General features: G+C 44.8%; 1 protein-coding gene across 11 annotated transcripts in view; it reads left to right on the top strand.

Moving 5' to 3' along the window:
* macf1a (microtubule actin crosslinking factor 1a) overlaps positions 1-23789 on the top strand; it is a 290975-nt gene that overhangs the window by 262285 nt on the left and 4901 nt on the right. For 6 of the 11 annotated variants that reach the window (XM_084080018.1, XM_084080020.1, XM_084080012.1 and 3 more), the window contains 31 exons: positions 87-293; positions 884-1111; positions 1349-1567; positions 1996-2199; positions 4899-5124; positions 6449-6675; positions 7116-7238; positions 7448-7549; positions 7835-7936; positions 8287-8460; positions 8849-9004; positions 9489-9686; positions 9960-10088; positions 10740-10922; positions 11243-11398; positions 11681-11887; positions 11980-12099; positions 12264-12433; positions 12837-12996; positions 13351-13545; positions 14002-14274; positions 14890-15078; positions 15199-15316; positions 15592-15746; positions 15872-16034; positions 16288-16442; positions 16619-16693; positions 18772-18789; positions 19956-20073; positions 21528-21590; positions 22610-22645. In XM_084080018.1, the coding sequence (XP_083936144.1) occupies positions 87-293; positions 884-1111; positions 1349-1567; positions 1996-2199; positions 4899-5124; positions 6449-6675; positions 7116-7238; positions 7448-7549; positions 7835-7936; positions 8287-8460; positions 8849-9004; positions 9489-9686; positions 9960-10088; positions 10740-10922; positions 11243-11398; positions 11681-11887; positions 11980-12099; positions 12264-12433; positions 12837-12996; positions 13351-13545; positions 14002-14274; positions 14890-15078; positions 15199-15316; positions 15592-15746; positions 15872-16034; positions 16288-16442; positions 16619-16693; positions 18772-18789; positions 19956-20073; positions 21528-21590; positions 22610-22645 (4849 nt within the window). The remainder of the gene's footprint in view (positions 1-86; positions 294-883; positions 1112-1348; positions 1568-1995; positions 2200-4898; positions 5125-6448; positions 6676-7115; positions 7239-7447; positions 7550-7834; positions 7937-8286; positions 8461-8848; positions 9005-9488; positions 9687-9959; positions 10089-10739; positions 10923-11242; positions 11399-11680; positions 11888-11979; positions 12100-12263; positions 12434-12836; positions 12997-13350; positions 13546-14001; positions 14275-14889; positions 15079-15198; positions 15317-15591; positions 15747-15871; positions 16035-16287; positions 16443-16618; positions 16694-18771; positions 18790-19955; positions 20074-21527; positions 21591-22609; positions 22646-23789) is intronic. The other 5 variants (XM_084080014.1, XM_084080016.1, XM_084080015.1 and 2 more) reach the window with 4 other exon arrangements.

Genomic DNA, 23789 nt, shown 5'->3' with positions numbered 1-23789 from the left:
CTAGCATCTACTTTTTTTTCTATTTCAACTCATGGCGAGTCCAACTCACTAGCCTTTGGTAACAAAAGTTTACCTCCGCCTCTCAGGAGCTGAAGAAAGTATCAGCGGAGAAGCGTTTGGTGTTGGACACGGTGAACGAGGTGGGCAGCGCGCTGCTGGACCTGGTGCCATGGCGTGCACGCGAGGGGCTGGACCGTCTGGTCGCTGACGCCAACCAACGGTACCGCCAGGCCGACGAAACCATCACTCAGAGGGTGAAACTGGTACAGGCTGCCATCCAGAGGTCACAGCAGGTACTGCTACCTACCGTCATTGCCTTACTGTGTGCAGTATTTGAGGTTGAGGATGTTGGGTTGATTTACTGGTAAAAATACAGGATTTTTCTTGTTATTAGCAGTAAACAGATTAAAACTATTCACCCAAACAACTGCATAACCTGGATTTACATCAGTAAATTTACATTTGTCAATAAGCATTTAATAAAGTAGTTTGTGATGCAGTAACTGACATTTGTTTTGATTAGAATACGTGTTCAATAACAAGGGTCTCCCTGTCTCTTTAGCTCTTTGGTAAACAGAAACAAAAATTCTAGCTCAGGATACTGATTCATTCAGTCAGAAAAGAAAGCTTAATACATAATACAGGATGACCAAGTGAAATTGGAAGTTATGAAACAAAAAGAATGAGCAGAAAATATTGGAACTGGGAAACAAGCTGATAAAGGATTTTTATGGGGTTCTTTTTCTCCTTATTGGATGAACTTTACAGCATCTTTCAAAGTTACGAAAGTGCTTACAAAGCTTTAAAAAGCACCAAATCACATAAAACAAAGTGGCCTTCCCTGTGTGCCATGTCTAACGTGGAATCGTCCTCCCTCCTTCAGTATGAGGAGGCTGTGGATGCAGAGCTGGCCTGGGTGGGCGAGACAGAGCGCAAGCTGGCTTCTCTGGGGCCCCTCAGCCTGGAGCCCGACGTGACGGTGGCCCAGCTGCAGGTGCAGCGAGCCTTCAACATCGACATCATCCGACACAAGGACACCGTGGACCAGCTGCTCAACACCAGGGATGACATCCTGGAGAGCTGCAGCGATGCCCAGAAAGACACACTCATGGTGAGGAAGTAGGAAAACAGAGATGGCATGAAAGATAAAGGGAGGGATGAAAGTAGGAAAAAGTTTTATTGGGAATGGAAAAGAAGTCTTGCGTACAAGAGAAAGAATGAAAGAAAAGACCAAAAATAAAGAAAGAAGTAATGAGATGAGACACAATCTTTCAAAAAAATTAAATACTGTATTTATTTCTATGTATTATTAATGGATTTTGCTGTGCCACTCGTCTCCTCCTCTCAGGTGAAGACAGACACCCTGAGCGCCCGCTATGAGGCGGTGAGCCAGAGTCACGGCGAGCGTTTCTCAGCCCTGGAGCAGGCCCAGGTCCTGGTTGCCCGCTTCTGGGAGACCTACGAGGAACTGGAGCCCTTCCTTGGAGAGACGGAGGCACTCATCACCCAGCTGCCCCCGCCTGCCATCGATACAGACGCACTCCGACTACAGCAGGACCAGATGAGGGTAGGAGTGAATATGGGGGGAAAAACAGCAGAGGGACAGTTAAAGAAGGCAGAGTGGAATAGCCAGGGTTCAATTTGTAAAAAATCTGTCTATTGTATAAAAAAGACATATAGCACATATAACTGATTCAACATGTTGTGAGCTTGTAGATTGGCTATTTTTGCAATTAAACAAATTATAATAATACAATAAAATGCATTATAATTAGAAAATAAAACAATCTTGGCCGAACAAAGGGACACCAGGCTTAATGTGGTTAGCTTAAATCTTTTAATTAAATTGTATATAGTGGATGCTCGAATATATTATAAAACAACAAAAATGAATATAAAAATGATATGATTGTGATGTCATTAATGTCATACAATATAAAATGATAAATTGTATATATACATCTATTCATCTCCATCTCATTCTTCCATCCCCAGTGCCTGAGAGAGTCGATCGCGGAACACAAACCCCATATCGACAAGCTGCTGAAGATCGGGCCCCAGCTGGCGGAGCTCAGCGTACAGGAGGGAGCCGCGGTGCAGCAGCGCTACACTGACGCCGAGAGACGCTACTTGGCCATCAAGGAAGAAGTCAAAGGTCGGGCAACCTCGCTGGACGAGGCCGTGTCCCAGTCTACACAGGTACGTAATGGAGGACTGACCGTTCAGTTGCTGAGGTGTCACTGTCTGTTAAAGTCAGGCCTGGGTCAAATACAGCACAGTATATGCTGATTCTTAATATGAGCTTATATAAATGCCACATAAGTGTGGTTAGGTCTATTAGACTTAGTTAGATTTTGACAGTGAATGCCGAGAAGGTCATAGAATCACAGTGAAGCAAATTCAATTATTTTGTCTGCGAATTCAAATCAGAATAATCCCATCTGGTACAGTCCAAGATGTTTAAAAAAACAAAACAATAGATGCTACTTTTGTTTAGACCCTGGTCTACTTAGGGTTCTTTGGTTGGTGTTTGCAGCCTACAGCTGACATAAAGCTGGTCATCTTGACTTCGGCATGGCATCTCTGTGTGTCTCTGTGTGTGCACTTGCATTACACCAATTATTATGTGTTTCATATGTCGATACGTTTATTGTGAGAACTGCTTGTTTGTGGTTGTATACCATGTGTTTTATATGTGACACATGGTATTTTTGTTTCTATCCCTTTATTTAGACCTGAAACACCTATACGTTGTTATACCTTTCAAGCCAAGAACACCTCTGTGACGTTTTAGTTGTTGCTATAGCAACATTAATTGTTTTTTAAATGTTGAATACAAATGTATACGCTTTTCAGAAAACTTTGGTCAGGATTTAGAAGGCGTTTTTTGGAATCGGACTCAGGTCTAAATGGGTTAATGAAACGCACGTAAAAAAAAAGCGCGTAACTTTTACTTACAGCCAGTATGAATGTTGTAATTTAACACAATTCATCATTCAGACTTTCTCCCATCATGCCATATCTAAGTAACATCCACTGCATTCTTTGACTGTTATCTTGATCGTTTAACATTATTTATGAACATCATAACATAACACAGTGTTGATTTGCCTGCGTGTGCACAGAGTGTCACCTGGCAGTTTGTATTTTCTTTGTATGCATGTCTCTGATTTAACACATTTTATTGTTTCTCCAACTCCTGAACCCCCTCAAAACCAACCCCACATGTCACTCCTTCTCTTCCTCCACCTGCACCCTTTGACTCTCCCTAACTATCACACCTCCTTTTCGCTCTCATTTTCCATCCCTCATCCTAACGCCCCATCTCCCATTTTCTCCATGCACCTTGTGCCCCCCAATCCCTCCCCTCCCTTCCCTGCCCTCCCCTCCGTTAACTCTGTCCCTCCCTGGTTTGCTTCATCCATCCCTCCATCCCATCCCTTGTGCATTGTGGATGTGCTGTGTGTGTTGCCCTACAACCATTTCCACCATGGTCACTGCTCACTCCAATCACCCAGCTGGTAGAGGTAAGACCACTGACAGAGCCAGACACTCAACTGGCACTCAGGGCAGGGCTGGCACTGCGTGATTTCATCAACTAACTGAGTATCAGAGTTGTCCCAATCAAGTCTTATCTATCTGCCTGTCTGTCTCACTGCTACACGTTGAGGTTAATGTCCGTTATATTACGGCTGCTGTACTGTAGACGAAGCACAGTGGGATAAAATATGCAAAGGCTTGGAATTTGATCTGGCTTAAAATAGCTGATCCTGAACGATATGATCAATTAAAATATGCTTTTATTGGTTTCCGATCATATTGATTGGTCCTTACCAAGTATTACAACACTATACAATCCAGTATCCTAATATACGGTATACTCTGTGTAGTGCAGTGAGTTGTTTACATTATAACAGAGTGAGCATTGTTTGGAGTTAGAATTTTGCATACATTCAATGCTATTCTATGCAATGTACATTATATATGTTTGAAGATAAAAATAGTTACATCTCGTGGTGTCTACCAACCCTGAGTGACCAAACCACTAAAGATCTGTCTTATGACCTGTCCCTTCAAGTATTAAGTTTGTGAACATGGATTAAGCCTGGTTACAAGAGTGAAAAGGCTTTCTAATCCGGAACTTTTTCAGTCTTCTTCAACTAAGCTTGGTCCAAGACTTTTAAACTTTCCCTAGATGTCCTCTGTGCCATACGATATTCTCCCATGTGGCTAGAATAAATCTGTGTTGTTTGTTCTTTGTTCCAGATAATATCCCCCCCCCCCTAAAAATAAAAATCTACCCTTTAGTATGCCCTTGAAAATGGGTTGAAATGTGTGGACAGATGAATCCCTCCTGTTGCACTGTAGATCCAGCCCAGCCCGTACAGCATTCTGCTCATTGGGTGACATTTTGAAAGTATAATGTTGAGATGTTTCTTAGAACAGTAGTTCTCAATGTGGGGTTCGGGGACCCCCAGCAGTCCTTGAGGTGGTTCCAGGAGGGCCCCAGCACAATTTGTTAATATAGCGTCAAAATCTGTTTAGCTAGTATACTGGAACCAGTTATTTGAAAATAACCGATCTACAAGCTCACAGTTTGTAGACCACAGTACATAATTCATTCTAAATTAACTCCCTGGGTGAGTGATAGGATTATTGGTGGATGGCGTGCTTATGTTTCAGTAGATTTACTCATCAAGTGTAGACAAGTGACACTACTAAAATACTACCCACCACCTGCCTTAATCTGAGCTGATTTGAAATGATTTATGTCTCGGTAACATCTACCCACTTTCAAATTGTCACCTTATTGATCCCAAACCTCCCTTGACCTCTTCCTTACAGCCTCCTCCTTCCCCCTAACTTTGTCCATTACGCTCATCTTCCTTGCCTTGTAGTTCCACGACAAGATGGACCCACTCTTGGAGACCCTGGAGGGGGCCGTTCAGAGACTTCGGCAGCCTCCTCCGGTGGCGGCAGAGGTGGATAAGATCAGAGAGCAGCTGGCGGAGCACAGGGCCCAGGGCCTGGAACTGGACAAGCTGCTGCCCTCCTTCTCTGCCCTCTGCGCCCGCGGAGAGGAGCTCATCGGACGGGCATCACACGATGACCCCGCCGCACAGGGTAAGTGGTGGTGATGGTGGTGGGGTGGGGGTTAATAGGTGGCTGTGGGAATAGAAGTATATCAGATCTAGCAGAACTACAACCTCACCGCGTGTTGTAGATCTGCAAAAGATTTGCCAAATTAGGGACGTGGCCAGGATGAAAGCGGTTAAGTCTGTCCTCTATTTTTAATAAATATTTAACGAATGAAAATAATTAACAAGAGCTAACAAGAGCTAAAAAATAACTACATCCATTGCTGGTACTCAGCTCCTTTTTTCCATTTCCTGAAATCTTACGGTTTTGGACATACAAGGTCTCCGGCTGACAGCGACGATATAACATTCTGATAAAGGCACAGGATATTAAACATGCACACACATACTACTGCAAAGGCTCAACAGAATACTTCTAGCTATTTGAATTGGCAAAGACACACACACACACACACACACACACACACACACACACACACACACACACACACACACACACACACACACACACACACACACTGCTTCCTTATCACGCTGAGAGGCAGATATTTGGCAGATACTCAGACATATGAACAGTATCTGTGGCAGGAAGGGGGACTGATGTTAAACACACACAGACACACACTCAATATCAGCTTTTCTTGCACAGCGCTTGTCACATGGTGAGACAACACACGCACACATGGACACACACACGTCATTGTTCTATCACCCCCCCCTGAGGGGTCTTGCAGCCTTGACTAGCCCCCTCCCTCTCCCGCTCCACTTCTGAGTCCATTTCTTCATGATGAATGAGTGCTCTGTGTCCAGGGGGTGGGAGTGGACTGACTTTGGTAAAGGCCTTTCTGTTTTCATTCAGCATGGCTACACCAGACGGCCATATCGACACGTGCAAACTATGAAACCTCAGTAGACATTTCCATTTGTTTAGTCCGTGACAAAATTAATTTGTGATGTCAGCTGTAGTTGTTCAAAATGTCGGAGCTACCTAACGCCTACTGTATCAGTTTAAAAGAGTGCGGCCAAAAACCTGCACACCACATTTCCAAAATGTAAGAGGGCTACCCTCTCAGGCACGCAACCATGGCAACATCCCACCACCGCAAACATCCGTTCTCCATCTAATCCTTTCTTTTCCTTCTCCTCTCTCTCCGACGAACGCCGCCGACCAGACTCGCCACAGTTGAAATGCTGTAGCCAAAGACTCAAAATGTTACATGAAGTGTTACGTTACCGAATAACAGCCGAGCTAGCCTTCTCAAACATGTACTAATAGTATCACCCCCCCCCCCACCTTCACACTCTCAGCCCAATCCGATCTTGTTCCTAACTTCTCCTCCTCTCTCCAGCCGTACGAGCCCGCCTCCTGCGCCTGCGTTCGCTGTGGGACGAGATCCGCCAGCGGGCCGAGGAGAGAGAGGGGAAGCTGAACGACGTGTTGGACCTGGCTGGCAAGTTCTGGGCCGACATGGCCGCTCTGCTGAGCACGCTGCGCGACTCACAGGACATCGTCAAGGAGCTGGAGGACCCCGGAGTGGACCCCTCGCTCATCAAACAGCAGATAGAGGCTGCAGAGGTACAGAAAGGAGATAGGGGTTGTGGAAGAGGTTTGGGGTTTATTCATCAAAAGGCAAATGCAAGGGGTGAGCTAGGGAAGAGAGCAGGCTGAAAGAGAGCTGGGGGGAGAAAGAAAGAGAGGGAGGGCCCCTTGCTAATCAAACTGTAGATTGAGGGTGCTGAGTTCTACAAATGGATGGGGATCATATGCTTTCTATTTTTGCTGTGTTTCACAATACCAACTAATTTTGTGTCTCTGAATGGCAGTGAATAATGACTGTAAATAATATATTATAATCCAGTGTAATAATCTAGTAGCTAGGTTTTCATTTAGATGGAAACACCTGTAGAATGATGCTATGGTTTTGTAACGCTGAGGCTGACTGGAGGGGTTTGTTACAGTAAAGTACTCTGTGACTTTAAGCTGTCCCTCACTGTGTTGTTTTATCTTTCCTGCAGGCCATCAAGGCAGAGACAGACGGTTTAAGGGAGGAGCTAGAGTTTGTCAGGACCCTCGGGGCTGACCTCATCTTTGCCTGTGGAGAAACGGAGAAACCTGAAGTAAAAAAGACCATTGATGAGGTGAGAGACTAGAAATGACAGAAAATGGAAAGATTAAAACAAAGAGATCAATTGTACCTACATAATACCTAAATTTGAAATTATCACCATGGTTAATTGAGCCAGAGTGTGTAATTTAATATTTAATCTCTCTCTCTCTCTCTCTCTCTCTCTCCCCCCCCCTCCCTCCCTCCCTCCCTCCCCCTCCCTCCCTCCATCCCTGTCTTCAGATGAATGCTGCTTGGGAGGGTCTGAACAGGACATGGAGAGAGAGGATGGAGAGACTGGAGGAGGCCATGACTGCCTCTGTTCAGTACCAAGATGCACTGCAGGTCAGCATACTACAATTAGGGATGGGATTGCACAGGATTGTACTTTTATTTTATTAGGTGTAGAACCTTTGGTGTGGAACCCCTTTTTATTTTTCGAATGAAAATGTATTCGAATAACTCATTGGGAAATGTCCTCCACCTCACAATTTAATTATAGGAATCAAGGTAAAGAAATGGCCAAGTTGCCATTTAAAATTGTACCAAAAGATTGTGCTTCCTCACTTATCGCTATTATCACATAAATACTCAAACATGAATGCTTATGTGTGTGTGTGTTGTTTGCAGGGCATGTTTGACTATCTGGACAATGCAGTGATAAAACTATGTGACATGACGACAGTGGGAACAGACCTGGGCACTGTCAAACAACAGATCGAAGAACTCAAGGTATGAACAATAATATAAAATACTTGTAATTCAAGTCTTAATGGCTTAACAGCTCAGGATGAAAGTCAGAAGTGCTTCATTTGCAAAGAGTAAATGTACAGTTATGTGCCTCGGTGTCACTGGATAAAGTTTCTCTATATGACACATTCACACATGCGGTACAGTACACAGCAGACAGGACCTACAGTGCAGAGTACAATGCAGGGCATGGTTCCCATATATAGAGGTGACTGACATGCCTTGTTTGCAGTTATATTGCACGGAAAAGCCGATTTTGTTCCAAAAAACACTCAACTCATCATCCTACTGCTTTTCCCGTCCACCCTCTCCTTTCCTCCTCCCCTGAGCAGCAGTACAAGGTGGAAGTGTACCAGCAGCAGATTGACATGGAGAAGCTGTGCCACCAGGGGGAGCTGCTGCTGAAGAAGGTGTCAGACCAGACGGACAGAGACATGATCCAGGAGCCCCTCACGGAGCTCAGACACCTCTGGGAAAACCTGGGTGACAAGATCACCCACAGACAGGTGACAGAAACCCACACATGTATTCTGTGATGCTGGGAAAGAAACCTCTTATCTCCGTATTCTTATCTTTTTGTGTGTTTTCGTAAATTAATGCCCTACTTGATCATAGTACAGCGTCACATCAAAAGTAGCAGATCGGCAAGCTCGAAACATGGCGCGAAGGGACGCGTTTTGAGCTGCTTGTAGATCTGCTACTTTTGCTATTTTTGAATTGAAATCCTGAAAAGAAACAGTTTTGGACATCCACTCAACAGACGATAATATAATGTTATACAATATTACTCTGTAATGCCAGTTGAACCAGGTGTTGGGGTAATTTCAAACTAAAGTATCTTTTTCTTAGTTTCTGTGCTTAACGCTCCATTCCTCTGTCTCGCTTCCTGAACAGCACAAGTTGGAGGGAGCTCTGCTGGCCCTGGGTCAGTTCCAGCATGCCCTGGCTGAGCTTCAGGCATGGCTGAATCACACACACACCACCCTGGACACACAGCGACCCATCAACTCTGACCCCAAGGCGATAGAGATCGAGCTGGCTAAGCATCACGTACGTGCATATTTTCAACAAGCATGTTCAGTTTGAACCCCCTTTTCCCTCTCCTTCACTCACTCTAACCCTAACTCTTGATTGTCACAAAGCTGAAACTTCAATATATATTTCTATTCTTTCCTGTTTCTGAGCAATTCTTTTTTCCCTGTTTTTTTTGCCTTAATGTTTTATGTCTCTAATAATGTAATATCTTGGTGATAAGAAAGTAAAACTAATAGTAAGATGATCTTTTTCTGTTGGGCATCCGTAGCCTAAGATTTAATGCTAAAATACACAACCCATTAAGGTATCGTAACACTACAATCAACCAAAAAGACAGACTACAGTATGTGTCCAGTCTAAAATATTATGCAGTGTGATTTTAATCTTGTGCTAAAGCACACAATAGAAGCACACTGTGTTTCTATTCTTTCCTAAACACTTGAACCACATGTGCATTCTGACATCATAGTCTTAAGTCCTCCCATTCTCTTTCTTCCAGGTGCTGCGTAACGACGTGCTGTCCCATCATGCCACAGTGGAGGCGGTGAACAGAGCTGGCGCTGAGCTGCTAGAGTCCACTCCTGGAGATGAGGCCAGTCACCTCAGAGACCAGTTGGAGCATCTGAACCAGAGCTGGGAGAGTCTGCTGCTCAAGACCCAGGAGAGACAGAAACTACTGGAGGCTGCTCTCCATCAGGTACTCTATTGCAGGAGAAACAGGCTTCCATGGGATGGGGTTTCTTGCAGGCACCTTTACGTGAAAAAGTTTCCGTAGGTTTCTTGTTGACATAACATTTTATCCCTGTGACCTTGCGTGTCAAATAAGGAACACTTGCAAATGCAATAATGTAATAAGATGTTATCCAAAAGGCAGAGGCAGAATGGATGAACGATCGTTCTCATGTCATTCTGACCCGGAGACTGTTCTTCTTTTCTCTTCCCTCTCTCCATCCCATCTCTCCTCCTCCAGGCTGAGGGATTCCATGGGGAGCTAGAGGAGTTCCTCCAGTGGCTCAGGAGGACAGAGAGCCAACTGTCTGCTGCCAAACCAACAGGTGGTCTGCCTGAGACCGCCAGGGAACAGCTGCAGCAGCATCTGGTAAACAAAACACTTATTACACCATGACACCTATAGCATATGCACACTGCGCCAACACTAACAGCATCTTGCAATATACTACTATATACTACTGCCACATAATGCAGCATAACATGTATTGTACAGAAACAACAATTATACTAGACCATTCTAAAGCCTAATTTGTGCTCCGTCACACAACGGTGTTGCACATCAAAAACAGCAGACCTAAAAGCTCACAATGTGTTGAGGATGCGACGTTGTGAGCATTATGTCTCGGCTGTTTTCGGCACGCTACACAACCGTGCGACAAAGTATTCGTAAACAATATTATAAAAGTATTTAGTTAACGACAGAGATAAAAGATTGCTCAGAGTATTAGGTGACATGTCCCTACGCCCATCCTTTCACTCAAAAAGATACTTGCCGTATGCTGTCCATGAATTTTTAATAGCTGCCATTGTCAAGACTCCTCCTCCCTGGCCAGTGCTCTGGATGCATGTCAGTGAGTGTTGGTGTATAATCCTGGTGTGTCCAGCCACCTCTGACTGTCTTGGACCTGGCGTATCATCTACCTACGTCTATTTTGTCTCTGTCCCTCTCTCTTGGACCTGCTGTATCATCGACTGTGTCTACATCTATCTCTGTCTCTTCTCCCTCTCCCCTCTCCAGGAGCTTCAGGCCCAGTTGGCCCAGCGGGGAGACCCGTACAACCGTCTATTGGACCAGGGTGAGTCCATGCTGTTGGCCCGTGGTGGGGAGGAGGTAGGTCCTGGGACCACCCAGACCCAGCAGAACCTGGCCATGCTGCAGAACAAATGGGCTAGCCTCAACACCAAGATGGACGACCGCAAGGTAAGACTGTGTTGCTCTGCTCTCTGTCCTTTGTGGTTGCCATTCTAATTTAACACTTAATTTTTTATAATAACTGTAAACCATTTATAAATATTATCATCAATATACATCTAAAATGCAATTTTGTCATAATATTTTTTTCGCTGTACACTAATTATTATCATTAGTGAAATATGACATTCTTGTAATGTATCAATAATTCATGTAGTTGCTCAGTAAATAACTTGCACAGTGAAGCTATAATTGTGTTTTTTTCTCGATGAACTTACTGAGACAGAAAGTGAATTCAATACTCCTGTTTTCCTCCTTCCTTTCTACAGGCGAAACTGGAGGAGGCTGTTTCCTTGGCGACAGGGTTCCAGACCTCTCTCCAGGACACCATCAACTGGCTGACCCAGGCTGAACAGACCCTCAACATGGCCCAGCCCCCCAGCCTCATCCTAGACACTGTCCTGTTCCAAATAGATGAACACAAGGTAATGGACATGGCTCTCAATGGTATAATGTATATACTGTATACTGAATATAGTGTATGAATTCTGTATAATACAGTAGTAGTGTAGTAGTACTTTGGTTAGCCAGATGTGCTTGGCTCTTCTGTCTAATGGCTGTCCTTCAGTTCATGACAACGCCACGGATATTGTACAGCCAAAAAGGTGCATTTTGACTGTTCTCCTAGAACATATTGAAGCGATTACTTATTTATTCCTCTCTCTCTCTCTCTCTCTCTCTCTCTCTCTCTCTCTCTCTCTCTCCAGGTGTTTGTGAATGAGGTCAACACCCACAGAGAACAGGTTCTGGCACTAGAAAAGGCCGGCTCTCAGCTCCGCTTCGCCAGTCTCAAGCAAGATGTGGTTTTGATTAAGAACCTACTGCTGAGTGTCCAGGCCCGCTGGGATAAGCTCGTCCAAAGATCTCTGGACCGAGGTCGACACCTGGATGAGGCCCGCAAACGGGCCAAACAGGTACTGACGTCATTTAGCAGCAGAAAATGCTAACATGTCAGTGATGGAATTCTTTCAGAGATATGAAACCATATGTTGCTCTCTTTCTGCAGTTCCACGAGGCGTGGAGGAAGTTGACTGACTGGCTGGAGGAGGCAGAGAACAGGCTGGACTCGGAGCTGGAGATCTCCAATGAACCAGACAAGATCAAAGTTCAGCTGGCCAAACACAAAGTAAGGAACCATGAAGACCATGTCTGTTGTTTCACACATCTACATATTCATTTGTGCACACACTGACATAATAATAACTATGCGCTTTAGTAGCTGCAGTAATTATCTCTTTCTCTCTCTCTCTCTCTCTCTCTCTCTCTCTCTCTCTCTCTTTCCATACACAGGAGTTCCAGAAGGCGCTGGGCTCCAAGCAGCCACTATACGACACCACGGTTCGGTCTGGTAAGGCCATGAGGGACAAGGCCCAGCTCCCAGCAGACACCCAGAATATGGACCACCTGCTGGGAGAGGTCCGGGACAAGTGGGACACCGTCTGTGGCAAGAGTGTTGAGAGGTGAGAGGAAAGAGGCTGCATTCATCCACTTGTTGCACTCGTTCAGTTTGTTCAGCTCTGCCTCGTTTTTTCTATTTGCTGGATGATTATGTTCAGAAAACAAATAGAATCCAATCCGATTGCATCTTATACATAACGGGTATTGTGTATTATCACATAAATACAAATATTAAATATACAGTAAAGATCTCTCAGCAAGAAACCTCAGTGGTCAAAGATTTATTCCAGCTGTGCTGTTATTTCCCATAAAGCATGGCTAGCTCGTTAGTTCGTGGTTTTACTCATACCTGTTACATTATCATGTGACATCAAGTATCATATATAATAAAACAAAACCAATAATCTCTGCTCTCTCTCTCACCCTCTCTCTCTCTCTCTGTCTCTCTCTCTCTCGCTCTGCCAGACAACATAAGCTGGAGGAGGCTCTGCTGTTCTCAGGTCAGTTTGCCGAGGCCCTCCAGGCCCTGGTGGACTGGCTGTACCGAGTAGAGCCACAGCTGGCTGAGGACCTGCCTGTCCATGGAGACCTGGATCTGGTCACAAACCTCATGGACTCGCACAAGGTACTGGTCCATACGTATGGTCTGCACTGTACGCCTAATTTCTGATTGGTCTCCACATGACAAACAGTTGCAATGGTAGTCACGAGACTCTCACAATAATAATAGTCACAATAATTGTATCCATTTGATCCATTTAAATGTTGTCTATTTAAAAAATAGCAGATATTTTTTAATTCTTTTGAAAAATTATAATAATTTAGATTTCTCTTCTGTGGGTCCCTGGCACAAACTCTTTTCAGTTGGGGGTCCGCGCCAAATACATATCAATTTGGGGGTCCTTGTTTGAGAACCACTGACGTGCATTACAGTTAAGCATGAGAGCCATACAACTCACAAAGCACTGTCCACTCCCAGGCCTTCCAGAAGGAGCTGGGTAAGAGAACCGGCAATGTTCAGACGCTGAAGCGCTCGGCCCGCGAGCTGATGGAGACGGGCCGCGACGACACGGCCTGGGTCAAAGTTCAGCTGCAGGAGCTCAGCAACCGCTGGGATACGGTCTGCGCCCTGTCCGTCACCAAGCAGACCCGGCTCGAGCATGCCCTCAAACAGGTCAGAGGAGAAGCACTTCTTTACAGCGTATACACAGCGGAAAATACTGTAATCGTGTGTCCTGTAGTCTTAAAAGGACCTGAAATGATCACTGAATAGTTTTCTCAGCTATAGAGAGTTAAAGGATATCAACAATTGTTAACAATTAAGTTTTAGTGATGTTATGTTTTAAAACGTTCTTTTATTAAAAAACAGTCAGAAGTATTGAGGCTGTGTCTATTTTCTGGATAGTATAGATACTAGATAATAAAAAGGCCAGAGATAGACAGTTGTAAGGATTCTTTGTCCTTCAGAGGTATAGCATATAATAGAAGATTCTAATAAAATCTTTTATGAAAAAAATATAAAAAAAATGTGAAAAAAATGAACAAAAAAACAATGTCTGTAAACGGTATTCTCCACTAGTCTACACTGTGCTTCACTGCCATCTCCACATCCCTCCATCTTTCTCCCCAGGCGGAGGAGTTCCGCGCGGCGGTGCAGATGCTCCTGGAGTGGCTCTCGGAGGCAGAGCAGACCCTGCGTTTCCGCGGCGTCCTCCCCGAGGAAGCGGAGACCCTGCAGACCCTGTTGCACACGCACCGCGACTTCATGGGCACCGTGGAGGACAAGAGGGCAGATGTCAACAAAGCAGCCGGCATGGGGGAGGCCATCCTGCCCTCGTGTCACCCCGACTGCATCACCACCATCAAGCACTGGATCACCATCATCAGGGCACGCTTCGAGGAGGTGAGGGCCACGGACGTGAGGTCGAGAGATGGGTCATCGCCTTGCTGGCTTGTGCTGGACATTTTTGTCAAAATTCTATTTTTGCCGTGGACACCCAAAATGATTAGACAAACACATAAAGAGCTAGGTCTGTAACTCTCAGAGTTATGGGGGTCCTTGAAAGTAAAACGTGAGAACCACTGTACCAGTGGACTCCTAATGTGCCGTAGTGTCATAGTAAATCAGTGTCATACATATTCTGAAAACCTGGAGACTGACATTCAGTAATTGGGTCTTATGATCAAAGAACGTTATAATGGTGTGTAAAAACAAGCAAGTCTTGCCACGGACACATTCTTCCGTGTACGGACATATTGATGACCCCTGGGAGGGAGGGAATGCTTATATATGTTGAGGAGTTGCAAGGATGGAGGTGTAAGAGGTTGAGGAGGGCAGGGAAAGAGGGGAGATGGAAGTTGCAGAGATGCAGCTGTCATCTGGTTTACAATTCACTCATGTCTGAGTCTTATTTTTGTTGTTTGTGTATTGGTAATCCATCATTTAGCCGGTCAGATCCCACAGATCCCTTCGAAAAAAAGCTTTTTCTCTATTAATCAATAATTCTGCTTCCTACAGGTGCTGACGTGGGCCAAGCAGCACGAGCAGCGCCTGGAGACGGCCCTGACGGAGCTGCTCAACAACGCCAACCTATTGGAGCAGCTGTTGTCATGGCTGCAGTTTGCTGAGACCACATTGGTCCAGAGAGACACGGAGCCCCTCCCGCAGGACATCTCTCAACTCAAAACACTCATCTCAGAACACCAGGTTGGTCTCTCGTTGGCTACTGTAACTAACACAACAGACATTCTGTTCACATGCTGACTTTACTGTACTAGCTAGATTAGTATATCTGAAATTGAACAAATGTCCTTTGTTTGTCCTCAGGTGTTTATGGAGGAGATGACAAGGAAGCAGCCTGACGTGGACAAGGTGACTAAGACCTACAAGAGGAAACCAGCCGGGCCTCCCAGCAGCCTGGCTGAGAGGAGGGGAGCGCGTACCGGTAAGTCTCTCTGCGTAACCTTAAAGGCTGACTTATTTCTAGTTATATTTAGCAACTAAGTTTAAATCAGGCTTTACACACACAAGCAGGGATGTGATTGGGAACTCAAAACTAAAAAGACACAGCAGAACAGTAGCTCATAGCATCAACCCCCCAGTAACTAGGTATTGAATACCTAGTTACTACAGAAATCTAACTCTGTGAATTACCTGCCGCATGATATGAAATAAAGACTGTTGTTGTGTGGTGTTTCTCTCCTCTTGCTCCGTCTACAGGTAAACACCAGCAACAGCAGCAGCAACAGGCAGCCATGCAGTTTGCTGGGACCAACCCGCGGCTCAACCAACTCTGTGCCCGGTGGCAGCAAGTGTGGTTGCTGGCACTTGACCGCCAGCGCAAACTCAACGACGGTCTGGATAGACTCGAGGAGGTGCTTGTTTCATTAAATTTTTTTATCAGCTTCATTTATGTTACATTTACATATATACATTTCAGCTGACTGGAGGATTTATATACCCATTCTATTCTCTCTCTCTCTCTCGATCTCATTCGTAGCTGAAAGAATTTGCCAACTTTGACTTTGATGTGTGGAGGAAGAAGTACATGCGCTGGATGAACCACAAGAAGTCTCGTGTCATGGACTTCTTCAGACGCATCGACAAGGACCAGGACGGCAAGATCACACGGCAGGAGTTTATCGACGGCATCCTGGCCTCAAGTAGGTCCAAATTATTTGACTGGTTGATTTCACAGGCAATCTTTTCTTCTCCCCACAATTAGCACACATTAGCTCAACAGTTTATGGCTTCTGAGGACTTTTTCACTAATATTGATTGGAATTTCCTCAACCGAAAGACCAGACTGATTTCTTTAGCCTCCTCTCCACCAGTTAGCAGTTACATTTGGAAGGTTAGGACTGCTGTCTGGCTGTTGTCCGTACTCAGCTGATTGTTTGCTGTCCTCCTGTGCAGAGTTCCCCACCAGCAAGCTGGAGATGACAGCGGTGGCAGACATCTTTGACCGAGACGGAGACGGTTATATCGACTACTACGAGTTTGTAGCTGCTCTGCACCCCAACAAGGACGCCTACAGACCCACCACCGACGCCGACAAGATTGAGGACGAGGTGAGGGATGCCGTCAACATTGATACATGCACACACACACACACACACACACACACACACACACACACACACACACACACACACACACACACACACACACACACACACACACACACACACACACACACACACACAATACACAGCCTTCTCATGTGCCCTCTTGTTTTCCTGTACAGGTGACACGGCAGGTTGCCCAGTGTAAATGTGCCAAGAGGTTCCAAGTAGAGCAGATTGGAGAGAACAAGTACCGGGTAAGTCCACTGGTGTGGTGCTACGAGTAGATTTCACTGTGCAGTGAAATGTTAACTGTTTAGTCAAATTGTATTATTTCAATTTAAACGTTTGATGAATATTGAATCCGTTTGATATTTCCCAACAGCAGAATTAGGAACATTCATTGGTAGTTGTCATTAGTATCTGTTAATAAATGGTGTAATTGTCTTATTGGTTGTAATCAGTGTTGTCCGGTGCAGGCTGCGTGCATTCACTGCATCATCAAGCACCAATTAACCCCTCACCCCTTTCAGCATTAAAGTGTCGGTCATCTTCATGTGTGTCTACGTGTACCTCTCACAACATCATGTGCTCATGGTGTATTTCAGAGGTGTCTGAATGTATAATAACAGTGACATGTCATCATAACATTCACATAACATGTTGTGTTACATCTCACAGCACTGCGGCTGTGCATCATCACCATGACACTAACATCAGCCATGTTGTAAATGTAAAGCCTCAGTTATACTTTGTTGCACACGGGTGTCACGCATCGATAATGGCAGATCTACAAGCTCACAAGGCTTCACAGAGCTGTGAGCTTGTATACTATGCTATTTTACGGTGCGCGACACCTGCGCACAAAGAACAAATGAGGCTTAACAGTGTGGATGCACATTGACCCTCCAGATACAGTACTTAGCAGGCATATGGCTATGCCCTTTTCTGCTAGTATTGCAAAATTAGCATTGTTAGCGGTGGTTCGGCTGCAGTAGACCTGCAGTAGTCAAAATAAGTAAAAGTCAACTTGGCCAAGATAATGCAGTAGTGTTAAAAAGTAGAAAGCAGGGAGTGCCCCGGGTGGCTCACCTGGTAAGAGCGCATATCACATAAATAAGGCTGTAGTCCTTCCCGCAGCTGGCCCAGGTTTTTGCTGCTCATTGTACAGTAGCTATCAAGAATATAACAGAAATTAAAAAAGTAATGTGCCAAGTAGAAATAATATGAAGATTTGGTTCAGATTATGTAGTATTATAACATAGCTATTTTCCAATAGCAAAGCCATTATGTTATGTAACCACATACTGTATAGGTATTTAAAAAATCACTTTTGATACAGTGTGCAGTATACCTGCTGAGCCTGGGCTCTCAGTGTGCATCTATGTAGCATTATGCTGCAGCTTGTTCTGGATCAGCCATCAGCACCCCTGTCTCTGCCTCCATTCTTCATCATTATCCATTGGTTAATGATACCCATAGTGTCTTACAACAGCGACACAGGGGACACTAATTGCACCCAGATTTGTTCTTGTCATTTCTGTTGTCCTTCTGTCCACCTCATCCTTTGTTTGTTTATGTCTACGTGTGTGTTGATGTTTCCATCTGGCTTCACTGTCTCACTGACTGTCACTTCCATCTCACTACACGTGGCAGTTTTACATCGCATTCTCACTTCACCATCATAGCATTCACATGCATTCTTGTCCACTGCTTCTCTTCACATACACAGCTATGCTTGTGCAGGAATACAAATTCAAAAAATGTAATAAATTATGATTATAATTTATAAGATTATAAATACAGATTATAAAGATTTCAGGAGTATAAATGTATAGGTCAGGATCCGCCCTGGCTCATATGGTATTTGCAAATAATTCTCAGCATTTATTATTTCCAGATTGGTGGAGTTTAACGCATAATGGGCAAGTCAGGTCGTGTTAATAGCAGAAAAGTCGATTTTCAAGCACTTTGCTCATGCTGTGTCTAAACTTCCTGACAGTTATTGCATTGTCCTGTAGCACAAACTCATGATTTGGTTCCAATGAAATCAAATCCTATTTGACCCAAGCCTATGAAGCATCATGTATAGAAGAGACTTCACCAGTATGTATATACTATATATTCATATACCATAAATATACAGGATACTGTATATATACGGTATATAGTTCTATATAGGGCATATAGAACAGACTTTACATGCATAATGCCTTTATGTGCAAAAAAGACCAAATAGAGCTGTAGTCGATGTCACTACTGTTGTTTCACTCTTTCTCTTTTTCTTTCTCCTTGTGTCTCTCTCCTCTCTCGTCCTCCGGATGATTAATTGTAGTTCTTCCTTGGAAACCAGGTAAAGTGACTCCCACGTCAGTGATCGGACCTCTGAAACCTGCTTTCTGCTTTTCCTCCGATGGAGTGCTCTCAATTAATTTAATGTAAATTTGTAACTGTAAAAAATAAAACACTTAAAGCCCTGCTTTATACCATAAAGTTGTTGCGTGGCAGAAGTTGTCCATCTACAAGCTCACAAAACTTCATGATGCGATGTGTTATGAGGTTAGATCGGCTATTTTGGAAAATCTTTGAAAACGTTTTAAAAGCTACATGCCCAAAGTAGGGACACCAGGTTGAAAGTGGCTACGGGTGGGCACCTATGGGACCATTGTATCTTACGCCACTTACACAGCACAGACCAATTTCACATCATAAAACCTAAATGCAACCTAAATGCACGTGGAGCACTCCATTGTTGGTTTTGTGAGCTCGTGAGCAGGTTTCACTGTCCAATTGTGCTCTTGGTGTGATTTGTATTGCGTGGAGAATGACAAATTGCGCAAAGTGAGATGGACGACAATGATATGTCTGAAGTGGTAATTAGTGGTGAGGCGATCCTTCTGTGCTTTAGAGCTAGAACGCTGGGAACAAAATCAAACTGCTTGGGGACCGAAACTCAGCAGAATCTGCTTGGGTGTACTGCTTTTGCTGTGGGTATAGAAAAAAGTATTGTAATTTATTTCTGAAAATTGACAGCAAATCTAACAGACGTTCTCAGAGTAAGTTGTCTGTGGGGGGTGCGCTGCATCAGACAGACCATGGTGTAGACAACAGATCAAGTCATTGATGCATGTGTTGTTTAGTGATGACTGCATGGAGTGGATCTAGTGCTCAGGGTTCGGGGAAAGGGCTGCTTGGTGTGTGGAGGCTATCAGTCGTTTGAAGCCTCAATGTCAATGTGCCAAGAATTGTTCACTCACTGAATTCCTGTTTCTCACCACCCCCCAATCCCCACTCATTCTTTTCTCTCTCCCTCTCCACTCTTGTCTCTGTTCTTTCGCCAATCACTCTCTTTCCTCTGTCTGTCTCGCCTCTTTTCCATCCATCGACGTATATTTGTCCTCCTTTCTCGTCTATTCCATCTCACCCCGCCCCTGTTCTCCACTCAATCTCTGTCGCTTCTGTTCCGTCATCTTCACCTCTGTCCTCCTCTTCCTCTCTGTGGTCCCTGTGCACCATCAGTTCGGAGACTCCCAGCAGCTGCGTCTGGTGCGTATCCTGCGCAGCACGGTCATGGTGAGGGTCGGCGGCGGTTGGATGGCCCTGGACGAGTTCCTGGTCAAGAATGACCCATGCAGAGGTTAGTGGTGCTTGCGCACGCGGGCACATGCACACGCACAGGCATGCACACACACACACACACACACACACACACACACACACACACACACACACACACACACACACACACACACCACAAACATGGGCCACACGAATAGCTATTCATTCTGATTGTCTCTCACTCATATATTTTCACCAAAAGACTTCATGTATATTTCATTGCACGACCCTTTCGGCAAGTGCGTCTCGCAGAAAATGTAAAAAACACAATTTCTGTCGAACAGCATTTGTCGAAGTATAAATTAACACTCGCATACGCTTTTAACCACTTAAGCCAGATATACTGTAGATAATACCCAGTCTACAAGCTCGCACACGCGTTGCATCGCGATGCGTTGTGAGCTCCTAGATCTTCTGTTTTCGCTTTAAAAAAATTATATTATTATAATAATAAATGATATAATAAATCATATTATATTATAATAATGACACGCCCAAAATAGGGACGCCAGGTTGAAAGTGGTTAAGATGAGCATGCTGGCAGAGCCGCCTACACAGGATGACACGGAGGGGTGCACTGAACGCCCAGTCGCCTGCTGAAGTGGTCATAAGAGTTAACTGGCTGATGCCCTGACCCACACTTTCTTGCAGTGTCCGTGTCTGACAGTGTGTCAGCACCCAAGGAGCTCTTCCTTTTTCTCTCCAAACACTCTTTTCTCGTCTCTATTCTCGTTCTTCCATTTAAGTCTCTTTATTTTCTCAATGAAAGAGGGTAGCCTATAGCCGTCTATAAGAGGGTCTTTCTGTGTGTCTGTGTCTGTCTGTATTTCCAGAGCTAATTTTGCAACCCGGCCCCTGACTGATCAACAGCTATATTTCTTGTGCACACTGTCACCATGCTAACGTAGAACCCCACTAATCTTTATATCACTTATTATGGACGGTCAAAGGGGCTCAGATTGTCCAAATTTGAGCACGGATGACATATATATATGATGACATCATCGCTACATTATAACTTATAACTGTTTGACCCTCTACCACCCAGCTAGCCTCTTTCAGAGCCAAGTCGTGTGTAAGCAGAAGTGGATGGCAGCCAAATCGGGCTGAAACCTTGGCCAAATATGGAGTCATAGAGTATGTCATAGATACGTCATAGATGAGTGGCTGGCAACATGAAGTCCATTATTAGACCCCATCTTGGTTTTTTTTTCTGGTTGTTCCTTTCTCTCCCCCTCATACACTCCTGTCCTCCTTTTATCCGGTGTCTGACCCTCTCATTTTCTTTAGCCCTGTCACACTCTCCCTCACCCCCTCTATCTGTCTTTCTTTGTCTCTCACGCTCTCTTCAGTTCCACTTTATTTTCTTTATCTGTTTCTCAAAAGAAAAGCAATACTATTGCATGGTGCATGGTCCTCAGATCTCTCCCTCTCCCTTCCCCTGTACTTCTTCCCCTTTTTCTCTTTCTCCAGTGCAACACCCTGGACTTAAGATCCTTCGCTCCGATTCCAGTAGCTCCATTTCATCTCGTATAGGTTGGACTCCTCTCTCTCCCTCTATCGCTTTCGTGCGAGCGTTCTTTACTTCCTCACTAACTCTGTCTGTCCGGTTTGGTCCCCCACCCCCCTCTTCGACATCCTGTCCCTATTGGCTCTGTCTGACTTCTCATCCTTCCTTAATTCTTTATCTTTAAACTTCTTATACGTTCAACATTTTCTCTCTCTCACTGGCTCTCTCCTTCCCATTTCCCAGATTTTTTGTCTCTTCCTCCTCTGTCTTTTCTTTCTCTCTCTCTCCGTCTGTCTTTCCTCTTGGTTTGGTTTGTTGGTTTGGGCTTGTTGCTGTGCCTTGCTGACTGTGACCACTGGACTAATGTTATGGATTAATGTCCCCGTACCTTCTTCCTATCCCCGTCCTATATTCATGTCCCTGTCATTGTCCCTTCTTCCTGGCTTTCTGCTCGCGCTAGCTCTGGATCTTGTTCACAGTTTTTATTTTACACATTTTCAGAGGTCTGACACTCAATGGCTCAGTCTGGACCCGTGTGTGTGTGTGTGTGTGTGTGTGTGTGTGTGTGTGTGTGTGTGTGTGCGCGTGTGTGCGCGCACATGCGTGCGCAGGTAACCCCACTTTTTCATGTTTCTCACTGAAGTTGGTGTGTTGGTCCCAGAAGTGTTTACTTGTAGCCTGTGTGTGTCCGTGTACCACACCACCTGCCCACTCGCCTACAGTACAGTATGCAACATGTAGGCGGTCTGTGTGTGTGTGTGTGTGTGTGTGTGTGTGTGTGTGCGCGCGCGCGCGCGCATGTGTGCGTGCACACGTGTGCGTGCACACGTGTGCTTGTGTATGCATGTCTTCAGAGAATTATTTTTCTAAAAGGGGCAGTAGTAGGAGCAGTCAACCAGTATGTGTTTATCAGGGTGTGTGTGTGTGTGTGTGTGTGTGTGTGTGTGTGTGTGTGTGTGTGTGTGTGTCTGTCTGTCTGTCTCTCTCTCTTCATCCCACCATGAGCATGCGATTACTTCACGTTGTCTCTTGTCTCTTGTCTCAGTGACGGTCACTCCTGGCTATTTCGGCTGTCGACTAGGTACCTACCCCCTCTCTCTCTCTCTGTCCATCCATCCGTCCATCCATCCATCTATCTATCCATTTAAACTTTAAGCATTCATTATCACTTACCAACCACCGCTGTCATCTGTTTATATATGTGTGTGCGTGTGTGTGTGTAATGTATATATAACTGTTTGTCCTGAGGTTGATGTCAGTCTTGTCTTTGTGCCAGAGTCTACATCATGCTTTCCTCATTCACTCACACTAAGTGGGGCTTGGCCCACCCCGGTCTTGATGGTATAAATAATGACAAAAACTGAATGTCCAAGTTACGGAAGCCACGGAAGACAGAGTGAGGTGCAAAAGGTTTGATAATGCACTAAACTGGGGGAAATAAACATGGATGAACTGTGTTTTCAATGCAGTGATAATTCTCATTTTACTCTTAGTTAGCATCACACTGGCAGCTGTACTGAACAGCCAAAAAAAGTTTTTTGTGACATAGCCATTATGGCTTCCAAGATTCCAATTGCTTTTTTTGTTTGTTTATTTATTTCTTTATTTTTTTCAATTTGAGACTAGAAACCAAGAAAAAAAAAGATTAAAGATAAAAAAAAACATCAGATAGTTGATTAAAATCTCTGAAGCAAGAGAGAAACAGAGAGATAGAGAATTGGACTGTCCAAGACCTGGGCGTGTCCGGCCTGGGTTTCTAATAATGCTACTAGCTTCCAACGTGGCTCCTTTTAAATGTTGATGGCTGGTTGGTTGGGGGACCCAATTACAGGGTGCACCTGGCTGGCGTGGGGGACATAATTGCAGGGTGCACCCATTTAATTGACTGGCCTTGCTATTCCGTTGCTAGGGGCGATGGCCGTGAGGGGTGTGGCTAGGAACTGCTATAGCTGACCACGGCCCACAGTTGCACGGCTGCTATGGCTAGCCGCTAGCTCCTGTCTGGTTCTTTTCCTTCCTTTAAGCCTGAGTTATACTTATTTGTGTGCGGGACTGCGGGTGTCATGCACTGAAAATAGCAGATCTACAAGCTGAGAGCGCATCGCTACGCGACGCGTTGTAAGCTTGTAGATCTGCCATTTTCAGTGTGCTGCACCCACGCAACTAAGTATATGAACCAGGCTTTACTTTGATATCCGTCTCCATTCTCTCTCTCTGTCTCTACT

Source organism: Gymnoscopelus microlampas (assembly GCF_963454915.1).
Source record: "Gymnoscopelus microlampas genome assembly, chromosome: 15".
In the NCBI taxonomy this organism is placed as follows: domain Eukaryota; kingdom Metazoa; phylum Chordata; class Actinopteri; order Myctophiformes; family Myctophidae; genus Gymnoscopelus; species Gymnoscopelus microlampas.
Note: the sequence above shows the minus strand (reverse complement) of the source record. Positions and strands in the feature narration are given on the sequence as shown.